General features: G+C 35.4%; 4 protein-coding genes across 12 annotated transcripts in view; 2 read left to right on the top strand and 2 right to left on the bottom strand.

Moving 5' to 3' along the window:
* LOC112575746 (protein ZGRF1-like) overlaps positions 1–6316 on the top strand; it is a 17067-nt gene extending 10751 nt beyond the window's left edge. For both annotated transcript variants that reach the window (XM_025257763.1, XM_025257771.1), the window contains 10 exons: positions 391–439; positions 1036–1113; positions 1408–1509; positions 2223–2306; positions 2511–2639; positions 3251–3462; positions 3793–3921; positions 4182–4291; positions 4481–4651; positions 5163–6316. In XM_025257763.1, the coding sequence (XP_025113548.1) occupies positions 391–439; positions 1036–1113; positions 1408–1509; positions 2223–2306; positions 2511–2639; positions 3251–3462; positions 3793–3921; positions 4182–4291; positions 4481–4651; positions 5163–5443 (1345 nt within the window). In that variant the 3' untranslated portion in view covers positions 5444–6316. The remainder of the gene's footprint in view (positions 1–390; positions 440–1035; positions 1114–1407; positions 1510–2222; positions 2307–2510; positions 2640–3250; positions 3463–3792; positions 3922–4181; positions 4292–4480; positions 4652–5162) is intronic.
* LOC112575849 (F-box/LRR-repeat protein 15-like) lies at positions 5814–12134 on the bottom strand. Of its 3 annotated transcripts, none has more exons than XM_025257942.1 (5): positions 12071–12134; positions 9828–10411; positions 9333–9464; positions 8884–9024; positions 5814–7614 (listed from the first exon to the last, which is right to left on the bottom strand). In XM_025257942.1, exons 2-5 carry the CDS (start codon positions 10379–10381, stop codon positions 7596–7598), a joined length of 846 nt encoding a protein of 281 aa, XP_025113727.1. In that variant the 5' UTR covers positions 10382–10411; positions 12071–12134; the 3' UTR covers positions 5814–7595. The 3 variants fall into 3 exon arrangements, with proteins under 3 accessions (XP_025113727.1, XP_025113717.1, XP_025113707.1); XM_025257932.1 differs by having other exon boundaries at positions 8838–9024; XM_025257922.1 differs by having other exon boundaries at positions 5814–9024.
* LOC112575826 (geranylgeranyl pyrophosphate synthase-like) lies at positions 12065–20405 on the top strand. 5 transcript variants are annotated; one of them, XM_025257886.1, is made up of 13 exons: positions 12139–12153; positions 12316–12429; positions 12824–12889; positions 13308–13376; positions 14333–14418; positions 14648–14694; positions 15077–15193; positions 15846–15947; positions 16185–16245; positions 16682–16760; positions 16968–17070; positions 17208–17322; positions 18806–20405. In XM_025257886.1, exons 3-13 carry the CDS (start codon positions 12842–12844, stop codon positions 18906–18908), a joined length of 930 nt encoding a protein of 309 aa, XP_025113671.1. In that variant the 5' UTR covers positions 12139–12153; positions 12316–12429; positions 12824–12841; the 3' UTR covers positions 18909–20405. The 5 variants fall into 5 exon arrangements, with proteins under 5 accessions (XP_025113660.1, XP_025113671.1, XP_025113694.1 ...); XM_025257875.1 differs by lacking the exon at positions 12316–12429 and having other exon boundaries at positions 12065–12153; XM_025257909.1 differs by lacking the exon at positions 12139–12153 and having other exon boundaries at positions 12824–12897.
* Positions 20020–21526, bottom strand: part of LOC112575786 (set1/Ash2 histone methyltransferase complex subunit ASH2-like) — a 36240-nt gene continuing 34733 nt past the window's right edge. For both annotated transcript variants that reach the window (XM_025257812.1, XM_025257819.1), the window contains one exon: positions 20020–21485. In XM_025257812.1, the coding sequence (XP_025113597.1) occupies positions 21393–21485 (93 nt within the window). In that variant the 3' untranslated portion in view covers positions 20020–21392. The remainder of the gene's footprint in view (positions 21486–21526) is intronic.

Raw genomic sequence — 21526 nt, forward strand, 5'->3', positions numbered from 1 at the left:
CTGCCGAAAGTGTGGCCATAAAAAAATGCCTTCTGGTTAGGAAAAATTTACCTTTTGAAGTTGCATGCCACTCAAGTGTGAAATAATATTTAAAAGTGATTTGAGACTGTGGACATTATAAACTTCAATATCAGACTCTAAATAGTACCTGACCCATCTTTGTTACATTTCACAGTTGAAATAAACTAAAGAAATCAGCTTTGATTTTTAGCCATAAGGTACAATACAGAAGAACAGTAGCATGTACATATCATGTATATGTAGATACTAGCGCTAGTACGAGCACTATTTTGAATTGCCCCTGGGGATCAATAAAGTTATATTGTATTGCTGAGCTTGATTTATTTTTTCAAAGAAAATCACTGACATTTTTCAAAATCATGATTTCAGTTTTGTAAAGAAAAGCATTGAAAGACACAGACTTGGTGAAAACAGAAAAGTAGGTACCGAGGCAGTCTTCCCCAGGCTATTCATGTTGTTATATTCATTTATATTGCTGTTCATAGTGGTATGCTTTTGATGACAGTACTTGCTTCACCAAGCTGTTCATATTGTAGTGTTTTGATGTTAATGACAATAATTGTTTCCATGTAGGGAAATGACATAACTTTTGTGTCATAACAAATGCATAGTTTTAAAAAGGGTAGGCTGGCACCTTAATTTTCATGTTGGTTCGCTTTATGTATAATTTAGTGATCAACAGGGTCTGTTATCCTTTTTTTGCATATATTTGTGCATGTTGGGGGAAAAGGGGCTGGAAGTTAACCTTTTTATTGAGTCTTTTTGACACACTCCCTTAATGTACAGTGATAAAAAGTAACTGAATAAACAATTGTTTGACACACTCACCAATCACACTGTGGTAACAAGTAACTGTATGAACAATGTTTAAGAGTGTCATTTAATAGCATGAAAACCTTTTCTGAACATCCAAGAGCAAATGGCTTTATAGATGAAATAAAAAGAGGTATCTGATATTTCGAGATATGTGTGAACATAATGACCGTGAGGCTGCCACTGCTATTGGTATTTCAGAGACTAGGAGCTGTTCGTGTGGTGGGAGTGACTTGTGCTGCTGCCAGTTTCCAGTGTCTGGATAAAATGCTGTTTCCAGTGAGAAGATTTGTTTTAGAGTGAAATTTAGTACACTTTGAGCACTAAAAAATACATTTTTCAAAATGTTGCTAGCTTAATGTAGAAATTAGATTTTGTTTCAAGCATTATGGTCAGAACTAATTTTCACTTTGGCCTAGTGATTGTTTCACATACTGTTTCTTAAGAGGCGTATAGGAATTTTGAGAGGAAATTAACTTTTTGAACAGATTAATACAAAATGTTAATTTTGAGGAGTGTTGTGAAAGATTCAGTCTTCATTTTAAGTTATGTTTTCTATTCCTCTCTTGCCAGTTCGTGGTGTTGGATGAAGCCAGTCAGATGACAGAACCAGCCTCTTTGCTGCCAATCGCTCGCTTTGGATGTGAAAAGCTGGTGCTTGTTGGTGATCCAAAGGTATGCTATGAAAAACTGGTTCTTGGTGGTGACCCAAAGCTATGCATTGAGAGATTCAAGGTGATTCATATGTAAGGGGAAAGGTCTGCCTCAGACACCACTCACACCAGCTATAAAAAAAGTTATTTATGCACATTTTAGTGAATAGGAAAAAAGAATTCGAATGAGACTGATGTTGACATGATGTATCACAAAATGCCAACAAAGAACACTCATTCAAAATATTTGATGGGATTGGTTTAGCAGATACATCAAGATCAATTTGAAATGTTATGATCAAATAAAGGCTTGAGCCAGATAAATGAGGATGGATTTTCTTTAATCTGTCATTAACTTTTCATAACTTTCAAATTTCCATGTAGAATATGCTGATTGTTTTCGTGGTTATTCTAGAATTTTTTTTAAACAAATATCATGTCATTTATTTCCTCAGTTTTTTCTATCTTTACAGACAACAAATGGCAGCAGTAAACTTTCTGTCCTTTTTCTTTTAAATAGAACTTGAGGACTGTTGAGAGCAAATCTGACTAATTAGTTCATTTACTACACAGAAATTATTTACTGTTTATTGCTTTGCTGCTCTTTCATCTTTAAATGATAGTTATTTAGAACAGTTTTTTTCGCTGTGCTGTGTACCATAAAGTAACCAGCTTTGATTTATAATAAAGAAGAATAGAGTTATTACTTTCTCTCAAATCATGTTCATTCTGCAGCAACTAGATCCTACACTACAAGGCTCAGAGCCAGCACATTCTGAAGGCTTGGAGCAGACCTTATTTGACCGGCTGATAAAAATGGTCAGTCTTTGTTTGCATGAATGTTTCATAAACATCTCATGGTCTTTTGCAATAGCAAGAAGAAACTAAATCAGTGTGTTCTATTGATGCCACACAATAAATTATGTCATTTGGCTTATGCGTGTTAGTTTATCCTTATGTATAAATGCCGTGAGAACGATTTGTGACACCATGGAATGAACCTTGGAGTATTTTTTTGCAAAGGGTTGTGAGCCAGTGGTGCTGAGAACTCAGTACAGATGCCACCCAGTCATCAGTGCTATTGCCAACACCCTGTTTTACCATGACCAGCTTGTAGACGGCATCACTGCTCTTGACAGACAACCGCTTCTGGTATGTCAGATCTACTCCTATTTTCAATATTTTAAACAGTACACCAGCATTTTATTTATCCCAGATAGGCAATTATATAAACTCAGGAGATAATTTGCATGCATTTAGCAGACAAAGAAAAGATTCAAGAATAAGTTTCTCTTTTATATTAAAAATCAGGAAGTTACAGCAGGATAAATGTATTCCATAAATGATCTTGCAGCATCTCCAATCTCCACTGGAACTGCTTAAAAATAAAGCTGATGAACTGAGTACGTGGCAACACCTCCAGTGCAGTCATTGAGTTTCCCAACAACCTTGTTATAGCTGCTAACGCCAACTGACTTTTGGAGAGCTGAGCTTTTCTGTTAGACTTTCTTTTTTTTTTCCTATCTTTCCACTTCTTCCTGTGTTTACACACTAGAATGCACAGATCACTTGTGTCAACATCTGGAAATCTCTCTTAGACCACCAAACAGTGAATAGGCAACTGATTCAACAGGGAAGGAAAAAAACTATAGGAGAGGTCTGGACTTCATCTTCCAGGTGTCCCTGAACACACTAAGCCATGTACATCCACCGCCCTTCTGGTGAATAGACAATTGGAGATTTGTCCTTTGTACCCTTTGCAGGACCTAGTGCCCACTTTGTGCTTTTACGATGTATCAGCTGGCCAGGAAAGAAGTGACTCAAGTGGCAGTTTCTTTAATGAAGCTGAAGCTCGGTTTGTTGTCCTGCTTCTGAAGGTCCTCCTAGCACAGGGAATGACAGCATCTACAGTTGGTGTGGTCACACTGTACAAGGCTCAAGCTTTCCACATCAAGGATATTATTAGATCCACTGAGTGAGTTTAGCTTGTGATGACTGTTAACAAAATTATCAAAATATATTTACCAACAGGAAAAACATGTTAGGGAAAGTTTGATCTCTTAAACCCATGCATTAGTGAGACTTTTATGTAAAAACAAGTGGTAATCAGGCTTAACGCTGCATCTGGGATCCCAAGGGATGTTTGGGTTTATTCATTTTTACTTAACATTCTAAGCACAAGTAATGCTCAGGGCTAAATGGTTTTACAGAAAATTCTGAGCTGGAGTTAAAGTGAAGGAGTTTAGAATGCTGTTGCCACTGATGTTAATGAGACTACTGATATGTTTGTTATTTGTTGTTCCAGGAGTAATTGTGAGAAAGAAATGTTAGGTGTGCAAGTGTCAACAGTTGATGCCTTCCAGGGTGGAGAGCGAAATGTCATTATTTTATCTTGTGTTCGAACCCGCAGCCTGGGATTCATTGACAGCGACAAGTGAGCAGTGTTTGGTGGTTCGGTTTACTCTAGTAAGAAGTCATCAATCTGAGCCTGTTTCCTCATGTTACTGAGGCCAGGTATCAGACGATCAGCATCATTAATAGGACATTGACTATGAAATAAATGTTAACAAAACAGTCAGAAAAGGATGCAGGAAATGCACCACACAAATAAGGCATCGACAAAGAGTGATATTTTCAAGATATCCATTCGGCATAAATGTTCAGGTGGTGATAAGTTCTTTCATTTATTCCCAGGAGAATGAATGTGGCACTGACAAGAGCACGGCATCACTTGCTGATTGTTGGAAATCAGAGGAACTTAACAAATAATGTTCAGTGGGCAACTGTCATCAAACATTGTGAAGGTAATATGTTAAAAGCAACACTGATAGCTGTCTTTTTTCTTTCAAATAGAAATTGAGAACTGTTGAAAGCAAATCTGACCAACAATTTTGTCTGAAGAGTACAAGATGGAATTGTAGAATCTGACCTATCAATGTGTTTGTATTAATCAGATGCAAAACCTAACCAGTTAAGCTCTCTGTCTCAATCAGGTCAACAAGACGGTATTGTAGCAGCAAATCAAGCAGCAAGAAGGCTGGAAGCCATTCTTGAGGAATCCTGTGAAAGTCACATCACAAGAGAAAAAGATAGTGGGCCTGGCAGCACTAAGCAGACAATTTCCTGTCCAGCTAGAGCAAGGAATGCCACACCAACACAAGCAGGTAGTTTATTGCTAGCATCCATTCTTACCCATTGTAATCAGTTCTTTGTCTGGCAGTTTGATTGCATCATTATCATTGCCATTTTGTGGACATTTGTTTTTAAACTTTTGGAAATTTGAAGTTTGAAAATTTGCCTTCACTTTCCAATTTTTAAAAAATTATCATACATATGAAGGGCTTTTAATTTTACATTTTTACCTTTCATGCAAAAGAAGAAAGCCAAAACAAAACTGAATTATTGTGTAATATTCTGCGACACCTTGCTGTGCTGGTAAAATTGTGATAATTGAAGCTCATTATTAAAAAAATGACTCAGTATGTAAAAAGATTGAAATATTAGATGTCTGGATAGAGCTAAGACATGAGAGCAAACAGTGTGTAGCTAAGGCAGTCATTTTGCACAAGAAAACAGGAAGAGGCATTGTCACCTGATGGAATCAACAGTCTTCCTGTGTGTATCAACCACTTCACCCACCCTAAAAATACATGAACAATTTTTGTTTTTGTTTAGCCCATCCTTATGACCTGGAGCTGCAAGAGGATGTATCTATCAGTGAGGATGCCCTGCATGCAACATTGCCTCATGGTACAGTGCCTTTTCTATCATCAACATCTTATTTACCACTTGCATCACAGATCAGTAAAACAAATTTCATGCCTGCTGATTATGACTGTGGTCAAGTACAGACAAGATCTTCCAGAGTCAAGAGCCCAAAGCATCTGCTTGCACAGCCAATTGTGATAGAAGATGATGTCACTTCAGACAATGACGAGTTGCCTGAAGGATTGTGAACCTGGTGCATGGCCACTAAACTGGAAATTTCATTTTTTGTGGACTAGCTGAATTTGATGAAAAACATTTTTGTGCTAAAGATATTATTTTTAAGTATGTAATTTTGGACTATGTGTCATTGCATTAAAATTAATACAAACGTTTATAAATGGTGGACTAGTATTGATTAGATCCTAACACTATTCACCCTTGAAAGCTTAGTGTGTGTACCCTCAATTTGGCAGTCAGTCCAAGTGTTTTATTGAGTTGTGATCTCAGAATTGTCATTCACTGAACTTTCAAAATCACATTACACCAAGAAAAGGATAAATAATTACAGCATTTAACAAAGACAGACCACAATAACTAAAAAAAAGTAATGCTATTCTCTTAGGATCAACAACATTTTATTCTTGATTTTATGGGACGGTACAATAAAAGACTATTTTCTTGTACATTTTATATTAACCTTGTTTTCACAGACTGTACATGGCGTCTACATATCACAAATTTAGATATGACAACAGTATCCAACCATTAATACATGGATAATTTATTTCAGACAGCAGTTAACAGTGATATTTGACTCAATTGAAAGCAGACATATATGATGCTGTATCAGCATTCAAACAACAGCAGCAAGCAAATTTTTAAAGCAGTCCCCTTTTTTTCTAGCCATGGGAACAAATAAACAGAAAACACCAGCTTATAAAATTAAAACCAGATTTTGAATGTCAGCAAACAATGTAACCAGCACTAGAAAATATTTTACGAAAACAATATTCTTTGTACGTAAACAGCAACATATCTCTAGGTTCCAGCAGTCTTACTAGATATATTTTTTCCTTCTCAAAGATAACAACAGAACTGGCTAAAGAGAAAAAAAAAAAAAACTCTTTAGGTATCAGCCTGACATACTTTCATTAAGCTGCAACAATGTTTTCCCTTTTCCAGATGAGAATGGTTATGATTTAAAAGTAGTAAAATTAGAAATGAACACTGTAAATTTGATTTCGTATTCCTGTACAGCTTAGTCGTAAATGAACAGATAAAAATACTTTGATATCCAGCAGCATAAAAACATAAATACAACCATTTATTGCCAACATTGTTTGTAAGCAAATATTTGTGGTTGTTTTTTAAAAAAAAAAAAATACCAGCAAAATACGACAAGCAGCAATTCAGAAAAGTTGGCATGCCGCCACAGCAAGTATCTGGCTAACAGCAATAGGGTAATCTGTCGATGTCATTACTGATGGGGGCAGTTTATCATCAGCGTATTGTTAAATAAAATGATCAATTAACAGGAAAAAGCTCATCTGTCCTGACAACAAACCAGAGATCTAACAATGTGATACATGACCTACAAATAAAAACAAAATGACATAAAAAAATTCCAGTAGCTGAGATGGAGAATTTTCAGTGACACTTTCAGGTAATTGCACTAAGTGCCAAAATCACATTCTAAAAGGCGTGACAGTTCAGAGGTGGTAGATTATTGTATACCAAATAAGCTATAAACGTTGAGAAAAAAAGTGAATCTTGGTAGACTCAACTGTCAGGGCAAGCTATCACAGATTCTTTTACGCTGTTTTTTAATTATTATATATACACACTTGTTTTAAAAAAATATTCTGAATTTTTTTGTTTTAAACGTGACAAGCTATCCACCAATGTCACTACTTAAAGCTCTAGTACAACTATGCTCAGCTACATAACATTAGGAGTATATTACACATATAAACATATACACATCATCAATTATTTCTGTACTTTAAAGACAGTTTTACATGGTGGAAGGAATGCAAACGGGAGGATGAGTGGTATTTTGAGAGCAGGACCTGTTATGTAAACACCTATATCAACTGCAAAAATTGTTAACTTAAGGTATAAACTGCATTGAGAACCAAGTAGCCAGAGCATAAACCCGGCCAGCAGGATTGCACTACTTTAGATGGACTGAAGCTACGTCAGGAAAGGTTTCATCACCAGCACCATAGACACAGCTTACATTACATTTCTCACTTCATTACCCCAGTCACAAATTTGACCTCAAAGTGGTTCATTTATGCAGGTCTGGTGATGACTGCAGATCCATGGAAAATGATCACTTTAGAATCCATCCAAAGTCAGTATTAATTTGAGGTATTTTGAAGGGTAGACATGTGGATACTAAGGGATTTGGCTGAATCTGGAAAAGAAAAGACTTTCTTTTGGTGAGGTTACATATCCATGCGTGCGAGTGAGAAAGCAAGTACAGAATTGAGTTGTAGAAGACTATTCATGACTTCCTTCTATAGAATGTAATTCTGAAAAATCAAATAATGAAACATCTTTTCATAAACCATTTATTATTGTTAAGTAGCTTTTTAGCTACAAAACCATAGTAGATAGCTATATTTTTATGTTTTGAAAATTTGCTTCATAAAAAGCAAAACCTACCCAGTATCCATTTTTTTCTTCCTAGAAAACTTCAAGATAAAATTATCTTGCATAGATGTTTCCAACATAAACGATCAGAAGCTATGACAGTACTTTCATTTTTGGCAGTAAATATAGACTCAGTAAGAAATGGGTTTGGGAAGGTTTAGGGACTGTGGGAAAAAGTCACTAGGCTGTCAGGAAAAAGAAACTGGAAGACCACGGTAGATGTATATAGGTAGATGGAGTTCTAGAAATTAAAACTGGTGGCTTTATGCCAGAGAACAGGCAGAAATTGTCTCTTTGCTTACATCCTGTTAAATTCCCATACTGTTTATGTGTAGCTCATTTACTGAAAACATCCCTCTAAGCTCAACTGTAAACAAATGGCATATTTTCTCAAATAATTTGTCTTCAATGCAAGCACAAGTGTTTATATAATCGTGATTTCAAACTGTGTCTTGCCACTATCAATATTTATAATAATATACTTATTTATAATAAGTGCTTCCTGATATGAAGTAATTTTTTCCAGTTTCCTTAGCCAGTGGTCACTTCTGTCCGTAACAACAATTTTTGTAAGCAGTCATAGAATTGTGAAGCTTTAAAGACAAAGCTAAATGACACTTGCTATAATGCAAAAATCATTTGACAAAAAGGAATCGAACATCTTAGTGGTTTTTTTTAACTCAAAACAGACAAAGCCATGATCATTCGGCTAATGATAAAATTAAGCTCTTGTCACAAATAGAATTAAAGCCACTGTCATTGACAACATAAAATGCATCATCTCCAACACTGAGATCTTCTGATATAGAATTATCATCTCTTTCATCATTAAGACAGACACTGTAATGTGCTTCTGTCCTTCACAAGTTTGTTACCAAGGGAGACTATTTTCAGACACATGCAAGTACACATTCCACATACATGTACAGAACCCCCACCAACCCACCCATCCTTTGTCTTACAAGAAACAATGAAAGCACCAGCCTATATCTGAAGATTTAGACGTCTTAAATTCTCTCTATATTCCAACCGTAGCATTTCCGATGTTAGAGGTGGAGGTTTGTCTATGCGGACTTTCCGTGCCCTTAGAGGTGCCAAACTGATTTCAGTGATGTTACGACATTCTTGTACTTGGATGGCACGAAGCTCAGGGCAAAGTTCACCTAACATTCTGAAAAATAAAGATATAAGACATTTTAAACACTTGAATCTACACGTAAGCATCATATTTTATTTTTTAAATTTATACTCCCAGAATTCTAAAAATATAAAGCATTATCTCTGAATTAGCCCTGAATAATCAGATTGAGTCAGATTTGGAGTAAAAATGATTGAAAATGAGGCACATATTTGTGTGGTCCACTGCATATATTCACTGTATATGCCTCATATCTTTGTACACCATGGTCTGAATGAGTTAAAAATGATCAATGACAGATGATGATGAGGACATAAGAGTGTTCAAGACTGAGGTCTTACTGTATTGAGTGGTCAGTCAGGCGCCAGCATCCCTGGACACTCAGCTGCCATAGTTGAGGACAAAGGTGAGCCACTGACAGCACAGATCGGTCCGTAAGGCCATAGATATTGTTCAGCATGAGATACCTGATTCTGTGCAAAGTGCAGTTTACAAAAACCATTTTGATATTGGAAAAGGTCATGTTGACAAACTTGTAAATTTCATTTCACAATAAATCTCATTCTGTTTCCATACTTTAAGCATTAACAACTGATGTAAGTGATTATTGATCAGTTTCTGTTATCACCATATCTCACCAGGAAATTTACTTAAATGGAAGGCAATTTTATTTTTCGAGGACACTAAACATCAAGCTCTATGAAAAAAATGCAGGTACTAGATCATTAATAATTTTCCTTTAAACTCTACACACTGATCTTTAACAAAAAAGAAAAAGTACTTAAACATTTGTTGTAAATTTGTAAAAAGCTTTTCACCCCCTAATAAATACTTACCCATTACAATATTGCACCAGCTGTATGATAGCTTCATCATCAAGGTTCCAACAGCCACTCAGGTCTACATACTCCAAGGGCTGCTGATTAGTTATCAATGGCAGCATTCCATCTGATGTAACCCACACACAACCACGAAGGCTAAGCCACCGCAACTTATGACAATATGCACCTATAGTGTACAAACTGGCATTGGAAATGCTGAGGCAGTTGGCCAGATCTATCGTGTCTAACAATGGGTTATTCTGTATCACAGGCAAAAGAGAAACATCAGACAACCAGTCCTTTGAATTGCAAAGAATCATTTTTTTCAAAAAACTGTTTCTACTTGTCAACACTGTGAAAGCAGCACTGCTGAAACAGTCGGCATATGTACTGGTGTTGATGGTGAACACAAGGCTGAAGTGAAGATCGACCAAACTGCAAAATTTTTGACTGACCAGTCGCAAGGAGAAGAGTGTGGGCAAGTTCAAGTGAGATAGGACATGACGACAAAGAACTTCCTGCCACGGGATGTCAAAAATAGACACATCTGACTTGCTGTCTGGGTCCATCCAAGGCACCTAACTGGTGTCAAATACTGACTGAAACAGATCAATATAAGATTTCATCATCACTACAACATAAGACTTCATCGTCATCAACATTATATCGTCATCAAACATTCATCATCATCAATTGGGGCAGCAACAGCATCCAGTCCTTTAGCTCTAACTCGACAGAACATAGATTTTTCACCATGTTGATATGTTATAAAAGTGAACTGATAATCCCAAACTGCAAAAGTTCACAAGCCCCATCTGGCCATATTAAGGCTGAAAATGAGTCTCATAAGGTGAAGCTCCAGTAAGCTACTGGAGGGTTAAACAAGTAGTGACCACATGGATCTGTTTGGGCTTTCTTTACATGCCCATCAAAATTCAACCTTCACATCCCACATTCACATGGGCTGCTTTATCATATTCATACAGTCTTTGACACCAAGACTACTATTTTATTATCACCAGCATGTGGGCTAGCCTGCCAGACACCATTTTCTAGCCCATTACAATCCAACCCCTTTACTTATGTTTCCATGGGCTTAACTACCACCATCAAGGCTCCAATCAATCATCGTCAACATCTAAGCAGGTCTTGCACACACCACAGCTTTAAAATCATTCAAACATACATGCACACAGTCTATCACACTCTCAGACCTCAGTACCAAAGAACAATTCAAAATTATTCCCAGAACCACTGGGCACATTGCCGTTAAAATATTTATTCATAACTCATCAGAGCCTTTAAAGCAATGAAGACAAAATGCATATTCAAGAATTACATGTTGATGGAACTTTAAATGACCAGTGATTTTCCCATTAATTTTGGAATCACCACCCAGGGTATCACAAAGTGACAGTTTGAAAAAAAAATTCAAAAAGAATCAACAATTAAAGAACTAAAAATTTTAATTCTTAAATTTTCATGAGTAGATATTTATATACTTCCTACAAAAATTGGTCCATGATATGTTCTCATGATTCTTCTCTAAATGCTTTTGTATCATACACTATCAAATTGTTATATTTGTCAAAAACTAAGAAAAGAGTTACTGTAAAATATAATAAACGTAAATTGTTCTAAGTCTTAAAATAATATGCTGTTTTTATGCTACATATTTTGTTATTTATAGTGAATAATTTTAATTTGAAAAAAAAAACGAGGCAAAAAATTCTTTCAAAAGCAATACACATCCAATTACATGAATAACATAAAGACGCCAAGACACACCTTATTTTGTTTACCTAGTTATTCCTCAAAATAGACTACGCAAATTATGTATATATATTTTGCTTTTAAAATTAATTTGTCTACTGCTAGACTATCTGCAAGTTCTGCTAATACAAGAATCCTTAGATGTTTCTCGGCAAGTCTTTTTCCTTTGCTGATAACAGCTCAGTCTTGAGTTCTGATAAGCAAAATATCACAAATCTAGGATGTCCCGTATTCGTATATTCAACTATAACAGGAAAAATTTCTTATATACAACAAAATTAGATTAACAAACGATCAGACATGGTTTGCACTTTGTGTGGCACCAGTAGCGTCGCATGTACTTTTTTATTTTCAGCCATTTTTAAAGACGCATAGTCAGTAAAATGAAGGAGGTCAGTTACAAGAATACATTTCCAAAAAGTTTACATTGAACATCTTGGTGACAACGACCCTGTAATAAGAATATTAGTCATATTATTACTCACGGCATTGGATGTTCCCACTTCTCCCAGTGCAAACAGCAGAGTGAACGCCCCTTGCAGCCATTCCTGTGTCTGCCACTTCACTGGTAAGTCACATGTTATTATTGCAGCAAACATAATAATGGACCTCAAATAAAATCAAGGAATAATTAAAAATGATAATACAATTATAAAATATGTCGATGTGGTGTTAAATACATGTTTTGGCTTAAAACAATAGAATTCAGTGTGCGAATTATGTGTCATAGACGGCAGCTGAGCTTAATAGACATAATACCATCAAGTAAGCGGTACAACGTGTCTATGGCTACAATGACTAGAATTTAAAGGTGAAGAGATTGATTCATCAACAGCTCCATGAGGTGTGAGCAATATGTCTATTTCATAAATACTTTTGTCATTGATGGAGTTTATAAATCTCATGAACGAACAGAATCAAGCAAAGCATTAGGGGAAAGAACCCAACAGGAACAAATCTGTTTAAAATGGCAATAAGGAGTTCCAGTTGGTGTGATAAGATAAACCAAGGAAATAAGAAGGAGATGAATGATTAATTATGGTTGATAGACCTTGCCAATTAGATGGTGGTGTTTTATATGTGTAGATGCTTTTTATTGCCATCATAGATGAGATAATTATTATATCTCTTCTTTTTTTTTTCTTATCTCATTCTGACTGGGAATGGAACATGATGTCACAATTGTTTTAAATAATTATTACAATTTCTTGAAGTTGGTGTTTTAAACTATTTTGCAGCTGTCCAGTTCAAGCAACATGGCACATTTGTCTTTCAGCAGTTTGACTCCTGAAAAGACAGAACAGGTAGACTGGTGTGCATTGCTGAAAATTTTTTAATAAATTGATATAAATTTAGTATGTGTTTATTGTTCATTATGTATTATGCCTGAGTAAAATCCAAATTCCCATATTTTATTTATGGAATATTGTGTATCCTATGTTCCAGTAAAATAATGGCATCGTGATGTAAAATTAAGAGTAACATTTATGCTAATTTTTATTGTTTTATCCCAAACTAAATTAAAGAGCTACTTTGTACTTAATTGTTGATATTTTCTGGAAAATTACAGTATGGCTAAAACAAGTATATATCATGTCACCTCTCTGTAAAATAATGAAGAGGATATATTTAAACTTTAAGTTGAAGAGGTAAACATGTTTGCGTGTGAGTGCTATATTGTGATTGCCTTATTTCAAGTGTAAAATATTTTCTTTCAATTAGATCTTGTTGGCGCCTTACCAATACATCTGTCAGATACCAGGAAAACAGATCAGATTAAAGTTGTCAAATGTATGTGGTGAGGACAATTTTGCTTTCTTGTTTATCTGATTACTTTTCTCATTCTTCTTCCTCTTTTTCTCCTTCCTTCTCTTCCCCCCATTCACTTCTCTCTTCCACACTGCATATATTTAATTATAAATGACTCAGAGACAGCAGTGTCATGCAGGCTAGGGTTGTACAAGATGCTATAAATATTGAACTAGCCCTTGGAGGAAAAAAGTTTTCCTACCCTTTGGTCTAGACTGTCAATCATGAGTGATTTTGGTGTCTTACTTAACACAAGAGCTATTACAATCCCGTCTATAGCACAACTCTGGAGGTTTACAAAGACTGCCATGCTTGTTATCAAGCAAATTTTTCAGCACTCTTCTGATGCAAGTGTTCATGTCAGTCTCCTAAACATGGTCATGAGAACACTGGCATTCTGGATTGGAAAATTTTGGAAAATGTTAAACCAGAGCACAGTGATGACAAGTTGAATGAACTGGTGGAAACTATTCTGACAGAGATTAAAAACAGTTACAAAGAGTCTCAATATGCCAACTGCATGTTTCAGGGTGGTAACTGCATGTTTCCTTATGGCAACTGCATGTTCCAAGGTGGTAACTGCATGTTTCAATATGGTAACCATTGTTTGTCAAATGATATCTGTGTGTGAGAAAGAAAAGAGAGTAATTTTGATATGAATTAACAATAGGTCGGACTACTACATGAACTAGGGTTTTCTGTTTTCCTTCATGCAAGAGTACACAAAAATGGCAGTTTTCGTGAATCATCCCAGAGCTGTGTTTTAGAAATTATTGAAGTAAATAATTCTTTTACTACCAGAAATTATAAGCTGAAAGTCATATATTATTTAAGCCAGGCTTGCTAGTTTCTTTGCCTTTAAGAGACTGTGAAACCACCCCCTCAAGCATTTATGCATGTGGCTGTATATTTGAAAGGAATTGCCAATTTTCCTGCAGGCATTTAATCACTGGCTTCAAATACCTGAAGATAAAGAGCAGATAATTGTGGAAGTTATACAAATGCTTCACAATGCAAGTCTTATGTAAGTTGTGTTAGAATACTTGGATTTAAATCTGGTACCTTAAATATATTGGTATCAATATCAAAGAATACTGACTTTTAAGTAGTTTGTTTGGCTGAGTGTTTAAAGCTACCATAATTGCAAGAGAAAAAATGTCTGTTAGTATTCCTTTCTTTCTGATCATATGTGATGCATGTCTTTAATATTTTTTCATTGTTTTGGTTTTAAATTTATTCTTATTCTTTGACAGTATAGATGACATAGAGGATAGCTCAAAGTTACGGCGTGGTATTCCAGGTAAATTTAGTCTGATTATATTTTTAGTAGTCAGGAGAGTCACTTGCCTTTTTCAGAAAGAGAAAGAAATAGGAAGTTAAACAGGTATCGTGTGCACTTATATGGTCTTGATAAAATGTTATTAAGAAGTCTGCCAAAAGTGCAACAAGGTGTTTGCTTTTAGTACATCATACACAGCGAGTTGCATTTACTATAAAATGCTAATGATATTAGCACTTTCATATGAAATCTGTTAGAATTTCTAAGCAAAGTTGATGATAATTTTGACAAGGATGTTGACAGTGATAGAAACAGGTACAATTTTAGATACTCTCTTACTGTTTCCATTGTAAGTCTTTTGAAAGCTGTGTCATTTTGCATGTGACGCCACAATTTCTTTCAGTGGCACATAGCATCTTTGGTGTAGCACAGTCCATCAATTCAGCCAACTATGTCTACTTCCTTAGTCTAAGCAAGTTGAATCAACTGAAGAATGCTGAAGCCATGAAAGTATTCACAGGTAATATGCCATCTGACAAGACACTAAAATATTTTTCTGTAGGGTTTTCTCATCAACTTACGAGACACTAATTTATTAATACTGGTAGAATTAAAGGCTTTAGTATAGGTATACCTGTATGATTTGGATTAGAAAATACTAGAAAAGGACAGAGACACTTAATTTCATTCTTGCTGTAGATTGCTTTATTTCATCTTCTTGACATGAAATTTTAAAAGTTCTTTTAATGCTGATTTTTAAAAAAACCCATTGAATTACATTGAGTTTAAATATATTACCTATAGTTGGACCACCACCTTTACATCATCATAGGGCTTGTTTTGCACGTCTAAATAATCCTTAGAGCTATGCCAATGGGTGTACTAGCTTCTGGCAAGGTCACCCATGTTGGACAGGTTGAGGGTAAAGATCAGACAAAAAGTGGTGCATTGGTCCTCCAGGAACTGCATTCCTGCAAAAAGATACTGCGACAGAAACTGAGATTACGTATATCACACACACATATATATATATACATGTTTCTTGAGACAATGCAACATTTATTGCAAGATATTATGCAGAAAGTGGATTTAAAAATTGTTTTACATTCAGTGTTGAGCAGGTTGGAGGTATAAATCGATATATAGCATGTATATTTTTGCCATTTCAACAGATCACTTGCTTGAGTTACATCAAGGTCAAGGGATGGATATTTATTGGCGGGATGCAATTATCTGCCCCACAGAAGAGGACTACAAGGCCATGGTTATACACAGTAAGCTTTTGTCATATTCCATCTGTAATGTTGCATAGAAACTAAATACCTTAGATGTCTGATTTCATCTTTCTTGGCAATATTTCTTATCAGTTAATCTTTGTGTGAAAAATTCTAAAATTACTGTTTGCTTACTGTTGGGCATCATTGTTAACGTATATAGCATAATTTAGCATTATTCAGCAGGCAGTCTTGTGAGGTCCTTTGCATTTTTTTTTCTTGTCTTTGTGTGTGCAGAGACAGGGGGCTTGTTTGGGCTGGCTGTCAAGCTAATGCAACTCTTCAGTGAGAACAAGCGGTGAGGCAGGAACATCGTTTAGTTCTGTTTGAAAATTTTATTTGGCAAATAATTCTATTTTAATCAATCTTGGTGTTATGACAGTGACACTTTGTATTGCAGGGTAGTGTGCTTTAGAGACATTAATGTATAGTAAATTATCTCAAGCATTGTGGTAATCTCTGTCTTCAATATTAGGAAAATATTTCAAAATAATTATAAAGTAGAAGAAAATATGAAATGAAATCCAAATAATGAAAGGAAAGATAAACATTAAGAAGGGACTGAAAATTTAAACAGTATGAAAAACCATGGTAATTTAGAATACAATGTAAGGGTAACTGATATTTTCAGGATCATTCTAGCCTTCTTCCACAGGATGAGCATGTTTGTCAGGTTTTCTGTAAAATACTTTTTCATAACTGCCACTGACAATCTTTTCACAATTCTTTTTCAGGGACTTCAAGCCCTTACTTGATACACTGGGGCTGTATTTTCAAATCAGAGATGATTATGCTAACTTACTGGCAGATGAGGTAAGGTGGGGGTTAAAACATTGTGTACCCTGAATCTTAAACTGCAAAAGAAAAGAACAAAATGTATTTTTATGTAATTGGTCTTGGGCCTGCTTAACTTCAGGATGATCTGTTCTTAGAATTGTCTGATGCGCAGATCTTTACTGGCTTTATTACATGATATGTATGCTTGCTTCAGTTGGTTTTCTTTTGTTTGGTTTGTTGCAGTACACTGCGAACAAAAGCTATTGTGAGGATTTAACAGAAGGGAAGTTCTCCTTTCCTATCATACATGCCATTCGGTCTAATCCCCAAGATAACCAGCTGATTAGTATCCTTTGAATATTTTCAGACGCAGTTTATTTCATCATCAAAGCATTGGGTGGTCTTTTTCTTGTAATTAAAAAAAATCTTGTAGAAAATACGTGTTGGTAGACTTAAGGTATTTGGATCTTTAACAACAATCAGATGTACTGAGACAACGGACCACAGATAATGATGTAAAAAAGTATTGTGTCCACCTCATGCGCAAGATGGGATCCTTTGAATATACTCGTGAGACGCTGAAGGACCTGGAAAAACAGTAAGCGGGCAAAAAATTAAAAAAGATTAGTGATGTGGTCAAGAAGTTACAAAAATTTTAAGTTAAAAAAAATCATGAGGGGGAAACAAGTCTTCTACAGACTGCATGGATAAGTTACATGTTACTATAGAGATCTGAACTAATTAATAGTTTGAAGGTTAATGTAGATGTAAAGTGAAGGATCCATTACATTAGTACTTGTGGTACATTTGTATGTATGGTTTTACCAATACAGACTTTATGTTGGGTTGTTGGAAAAGTAATGATGTATTTTTTTCTGTTTTTCAAACATCATTTATTTATATAAAGAACAAAGATCAATCCGTGAAATATTTCTCGATTTGTTCCAAAACCTTTTTCATCTTTCGGTTGGTTTCATAGTTTCTCCTTCATAGACGGACCTGTATTTATTGTCGAAAAACTGAACAAGGTCCTGATTTACAACCTCATTTAACATTATACCCCACAAGGAGTTTTGAAAAGAGCAAAACAAGTCGAAGTCTGATGGCGCAAGGTCTGACAAGTATCCAGGCTCCAATAATTTTTGACAGGTTATCAGTTGTGTGGGGTCTTGCATTGTGATGGAGCACGACTCCTTTACAATTAAAGGGCTCTGAAGGTTTCTGGATTATGGATTTGTTCAGTCTGTCCAATTGTCGACAGAACACATTTGAATTGTTTGGCTTCTCAAACAGCATGCCACCTTTAAAATCTCACCACACTCAACGCATAACCTTCCTTTCATGAATGTCTGCTTTCAATGTCATTTGTGCCCAATCATCACATCAGGACCAAGACCACTTGTGCACCACATTGTAAACAATCCACTTCTCATCACCATTTATCAGTCGCTTTAAAAAAAATAATATTCATGTTTAATGAGCATATTGCAGAGGTTTATATGCGCTGTTAAATGAACTTCTTTGAGTTTGTGAAGAACCCAAATATCTCAGCTTCTTCAAGTGGTCATAAATGTTTGAATGATGGATGTTTAATATTTCTTATGTTGTGTAACATGGGTTTGACTCAATGCCTTTATTTTGTCATTGACCTCAGTGGGCCTCCCTCATTTAGGAGCATTGTTGAGATCAAAATCACCAGCATGGCATTTCATGAAACATTGTTGGCACTGACACTGTTGTAGAGCATCGTCACCTTAAACTTAACCTTGATGCACGTTTTTTTCCTTTACAGAAGTAAAACAGTACAGTATGGCAAAAATGCAGTTTGGTCTTCCCTCTTCAACTTGTTATAAAATCTCAAAACTCAACCAGTTTTATTTTTTAGAATAAAGGTAGAGCTGCCGGCTGTCAAATAACATAGCAATAGTGTAGATGTGAACAACTGTAATACTTCCGAAAGTGAACTAGCGCCATCTCATGCAAAAAAATGCATCATGACTTTTTCGATAACCCAATATAATGTGGAAACCCTTGAACAATGATAAGCTGTGTTTTTATGGGATGTGTTTATATTTTTCCAGGGCTACAGAGTTGATTGACAGCCATGGAGGTAATCCCTACTTATCAAGTCTTATCTGCGAGTTGAGCAAAATATATCAGCCAACAAGTCCTGCAGCTAGCTGAGTTTGGTTCATGCTAGCAACTTTAAGGATACAGACTACATTCCATAATAAAATCTACAAGTGTTGTCTGTGTCTGAGACAGTTCATGTTTTGTAAATCCTCAGAAGGGTCATGTTTTGACGAACTACTTCACCTGGTGTGATGGTAGTAATTTTAACATTAAATATTAATATGACTTTTTAAAAAAGTTTGGTTCCAGGATCGCCCTTTTAAATGACCAAAAGTACTTGTCGACCATGTTGAGATAGAATCTGAAGTTCAACTTCTCAGTTTTTTTAAGTTATGTCACGATACTCATTAAATTATTTGTGAGTCATTTGTATATGCCGCAGGTGTTCAGTTTTTAAAAAAATAGATCTTGAATAAGATCCTTAGATATTCCTGTCTTTTTTAGTCCTTCTCCATTTTATGCAAATTTCAGTTGATCATGCACAAATTTTTGTGGTATTTACATGGAACAATAATAATAGTGATAGTACTGCTGTGTAAAAAAAAAAAATTCTGGTGTAAACGGCTTTTGACAAAACAAAAAGAAGGGCATGATAGCTTTCCTCCTCTGGAAGATCTTGGGCATATCCTGTAAAACAGTGGTTTAAAAAAATGCTGATTGTTGATACAGTTTAAGGTCCAGATATAGAAACGTTTTGCTCAGGGAAGGACTATGCGAAACAGGTTACACGTTCTTTATTTTCATTTTTCCATACCATGTCGAGTGCACGAGAAAGTTTTGCATCCAGGGTTTGTTGTAATGTTACTGAATCTACAGTCTATAAGAAGGAAGCCACTTGCAAATGAAAATGAAGTACTTGATTCTTGGTTTAACCTTTTACATCTGCCACACAGTGTGATGGAAGCAGTTTGCCAAACACTATTTTATGCTGACCTTTTTTTTTTTTTTTTTCAAAAACCGGTGCATTCATTCTTGTATATATATTTTCTTGTCATGGGTCTTGAAAGATCGTAAGTGCAATCAAGATTTAAACTAGTAATGATTTTAAAAGATGAATTTTGTGGAGATTATTTGCATTTTTTGTGATGCTTTTCCTGAACTAGTGCCGACCATTAAGTAATATTTACATGTCCACTCTCACTGGCTCATGTAACAAAACATAAGAGTTTTAAAAAGCTTTTTATTGTTCCAATGACAATGCTCATGACCAAGTATTCTATTGTCGTCAAAATGCAAAAGGTTGCAATTCATTCACTTTTGTGAGCAGCCCACATACATGAGAACAAACATCAGCAGTTTAGTTCTGCCTGCATTTTATTGTTATCCATGCACCTATCAAAACAGGCTCTTCATATTTCACAGTATCCATACAATAATAGATCAGTCTCCCTGTCTGCTGAAACTATTTTAGATGCTTACAACAACAATAAACCTAACATTCACAGAGAGACTTTCTGGCTGATTTTAACATCTAGAGCTGTCTGGAAGGTTCTATTTGCAGCCATGTTGAATCATTAGTACTGCATCTACTACACCATCACAGACAACTGAACGAACACTGTCATGAGATAATTAATGATTCTTACACTCACACACTCTTTTACTTTCATACTTATCTCCACACATAAATATATGCTGAGAACACATACCTCGATTACACTTTCAAGCATCATGAAAGGTTCCAAGCTCTAACTTGCAGTTCATGGAAAAAAATTACAAATGGTTTAAAAAAAATTTTTATGAAAATTATCAATTTCAATGAGTGAAGAATTCCATGAATAAAATCATGTTTAAACACTCCCCTCACTATGGCATCATTGTATCTATCAATTACACTCGCAAAAATCTTGTCTGAAGAAAACCTTCCATCACTACAGGTGTCTGTTCACGATTCATACCTCTTGTTCATCACAAGCTCAACAAATATTTTCCAAACAATGTGCGCAAACTCTACACTGTATTCTTTCATTTAAAACACTCCAAACTGTGGAGAACAGTTGTTCAAAATGATAAAATATTGCAGAAAATCCAAGACTCTTTCAAGACAAGGTTAAAAAAATGGTTTTTCTTTGGAATCAAAATTCCAGAACTATGGTCTTAATGAAGTGCAGGTATGCGATAGTAATGTATCCCTGAGAGCGTAACTTGCATCTGAAGTAGTGACATCTCAGGCAAGTCAAAATGCACCTTTATTATGTCACACCTGTGTCATGCATGTGTCTGCTTCTTGGAAAAGGCGAAGCTTTAATGCTGACAGGACCAGAACAGTCAGCAGTCATTTGCAAAGTAAAATATAAACCACTTTAAAAAAAAAAAATAGTATGGAGGAAAACGGAAGAAAAGGTATGACAAAGGCTTCATGCTATGCATATAAATGTTAAGCAGTTTGATTTTTATTCTCGGCAAGCAACAGGAGGCTAGTGCCACTTCTACAGTTTGAACCAATTGGGATTAGCAATCAAAAAAAGTTCTGCACAATCAAACCATATAAGTAATTCTTTACTTATATTCCATATATGACACTGTTATCAATGTCTAGAATTCTGGAAGTTTGCCTTCATTGTCAATATGGAAGAGTATGTCGGCCAAAGCATAATCAACCATTGCCTGGTTGGCTGCTTCTGACATCTGTAAATGAAAAAAATAAATGATGTTAAATGCATTACATT

This window comes from Pomacea canaliculata, linkage group LG1 (assembly GCF_003073045.1).
Source record: "Pomacea canaliculata isolate SZHN2017 linkage group LG1, ASM307304v1, whole genome shotgun sequence".
Taxonomy (NCBI): domain Eukaryota; kingdom Metazoa; phylum Mollusca; class Gastropoda; order Architaenioglossa; family Ampullariidae; genus Pomacea; species Pomacea canaliculata.

Bases quoted from the DNA above. Each gene is read 5' to 3' on its own strand.
- LOC112575849 (XM_025257932.1), bottom strand. From the start codon at position 10,381: ATGGACCCAGACAGCAAGTCAGATGTGTCTATTTTTGACATCCCGTGG. The intron at 9,465-9,827 runs GTAAGTATTTAT...CACTTTGCACAG, and splicing joins CTGGTGCAATATTGTAATGG to AATCAGGTATCTCATGCTGA. The intron at 9,025-9,332 runs GTAAGACCTCAG...TTTATTTTTCAG, and splicing joins CTGACTGACCACTCAATACA to AATGTTAGGTGAACTTTGCC.
- LOC112575826 (XM_025257875.1), top strand. From the start codon at position 12,842: ATGGCACATTTGTCTTTCAGCAGTTTGACTCCTGAAAAGACAGAACAG. The intron at 15,194-15,845 runs GTAATATGCCAT...CCATTTCAACAG, and splicing joins AGCCATGAAAGTATTCACAG to ATCACTTGCTTGAGTTACAT. The intron at 17,323-18,805 runs GTAAGCGGGCAA...ATATTTTTCCAG, and splicing joins CTGAAGGACCTGGAAAAACA to GGCTACAGAGTTGATTGACA.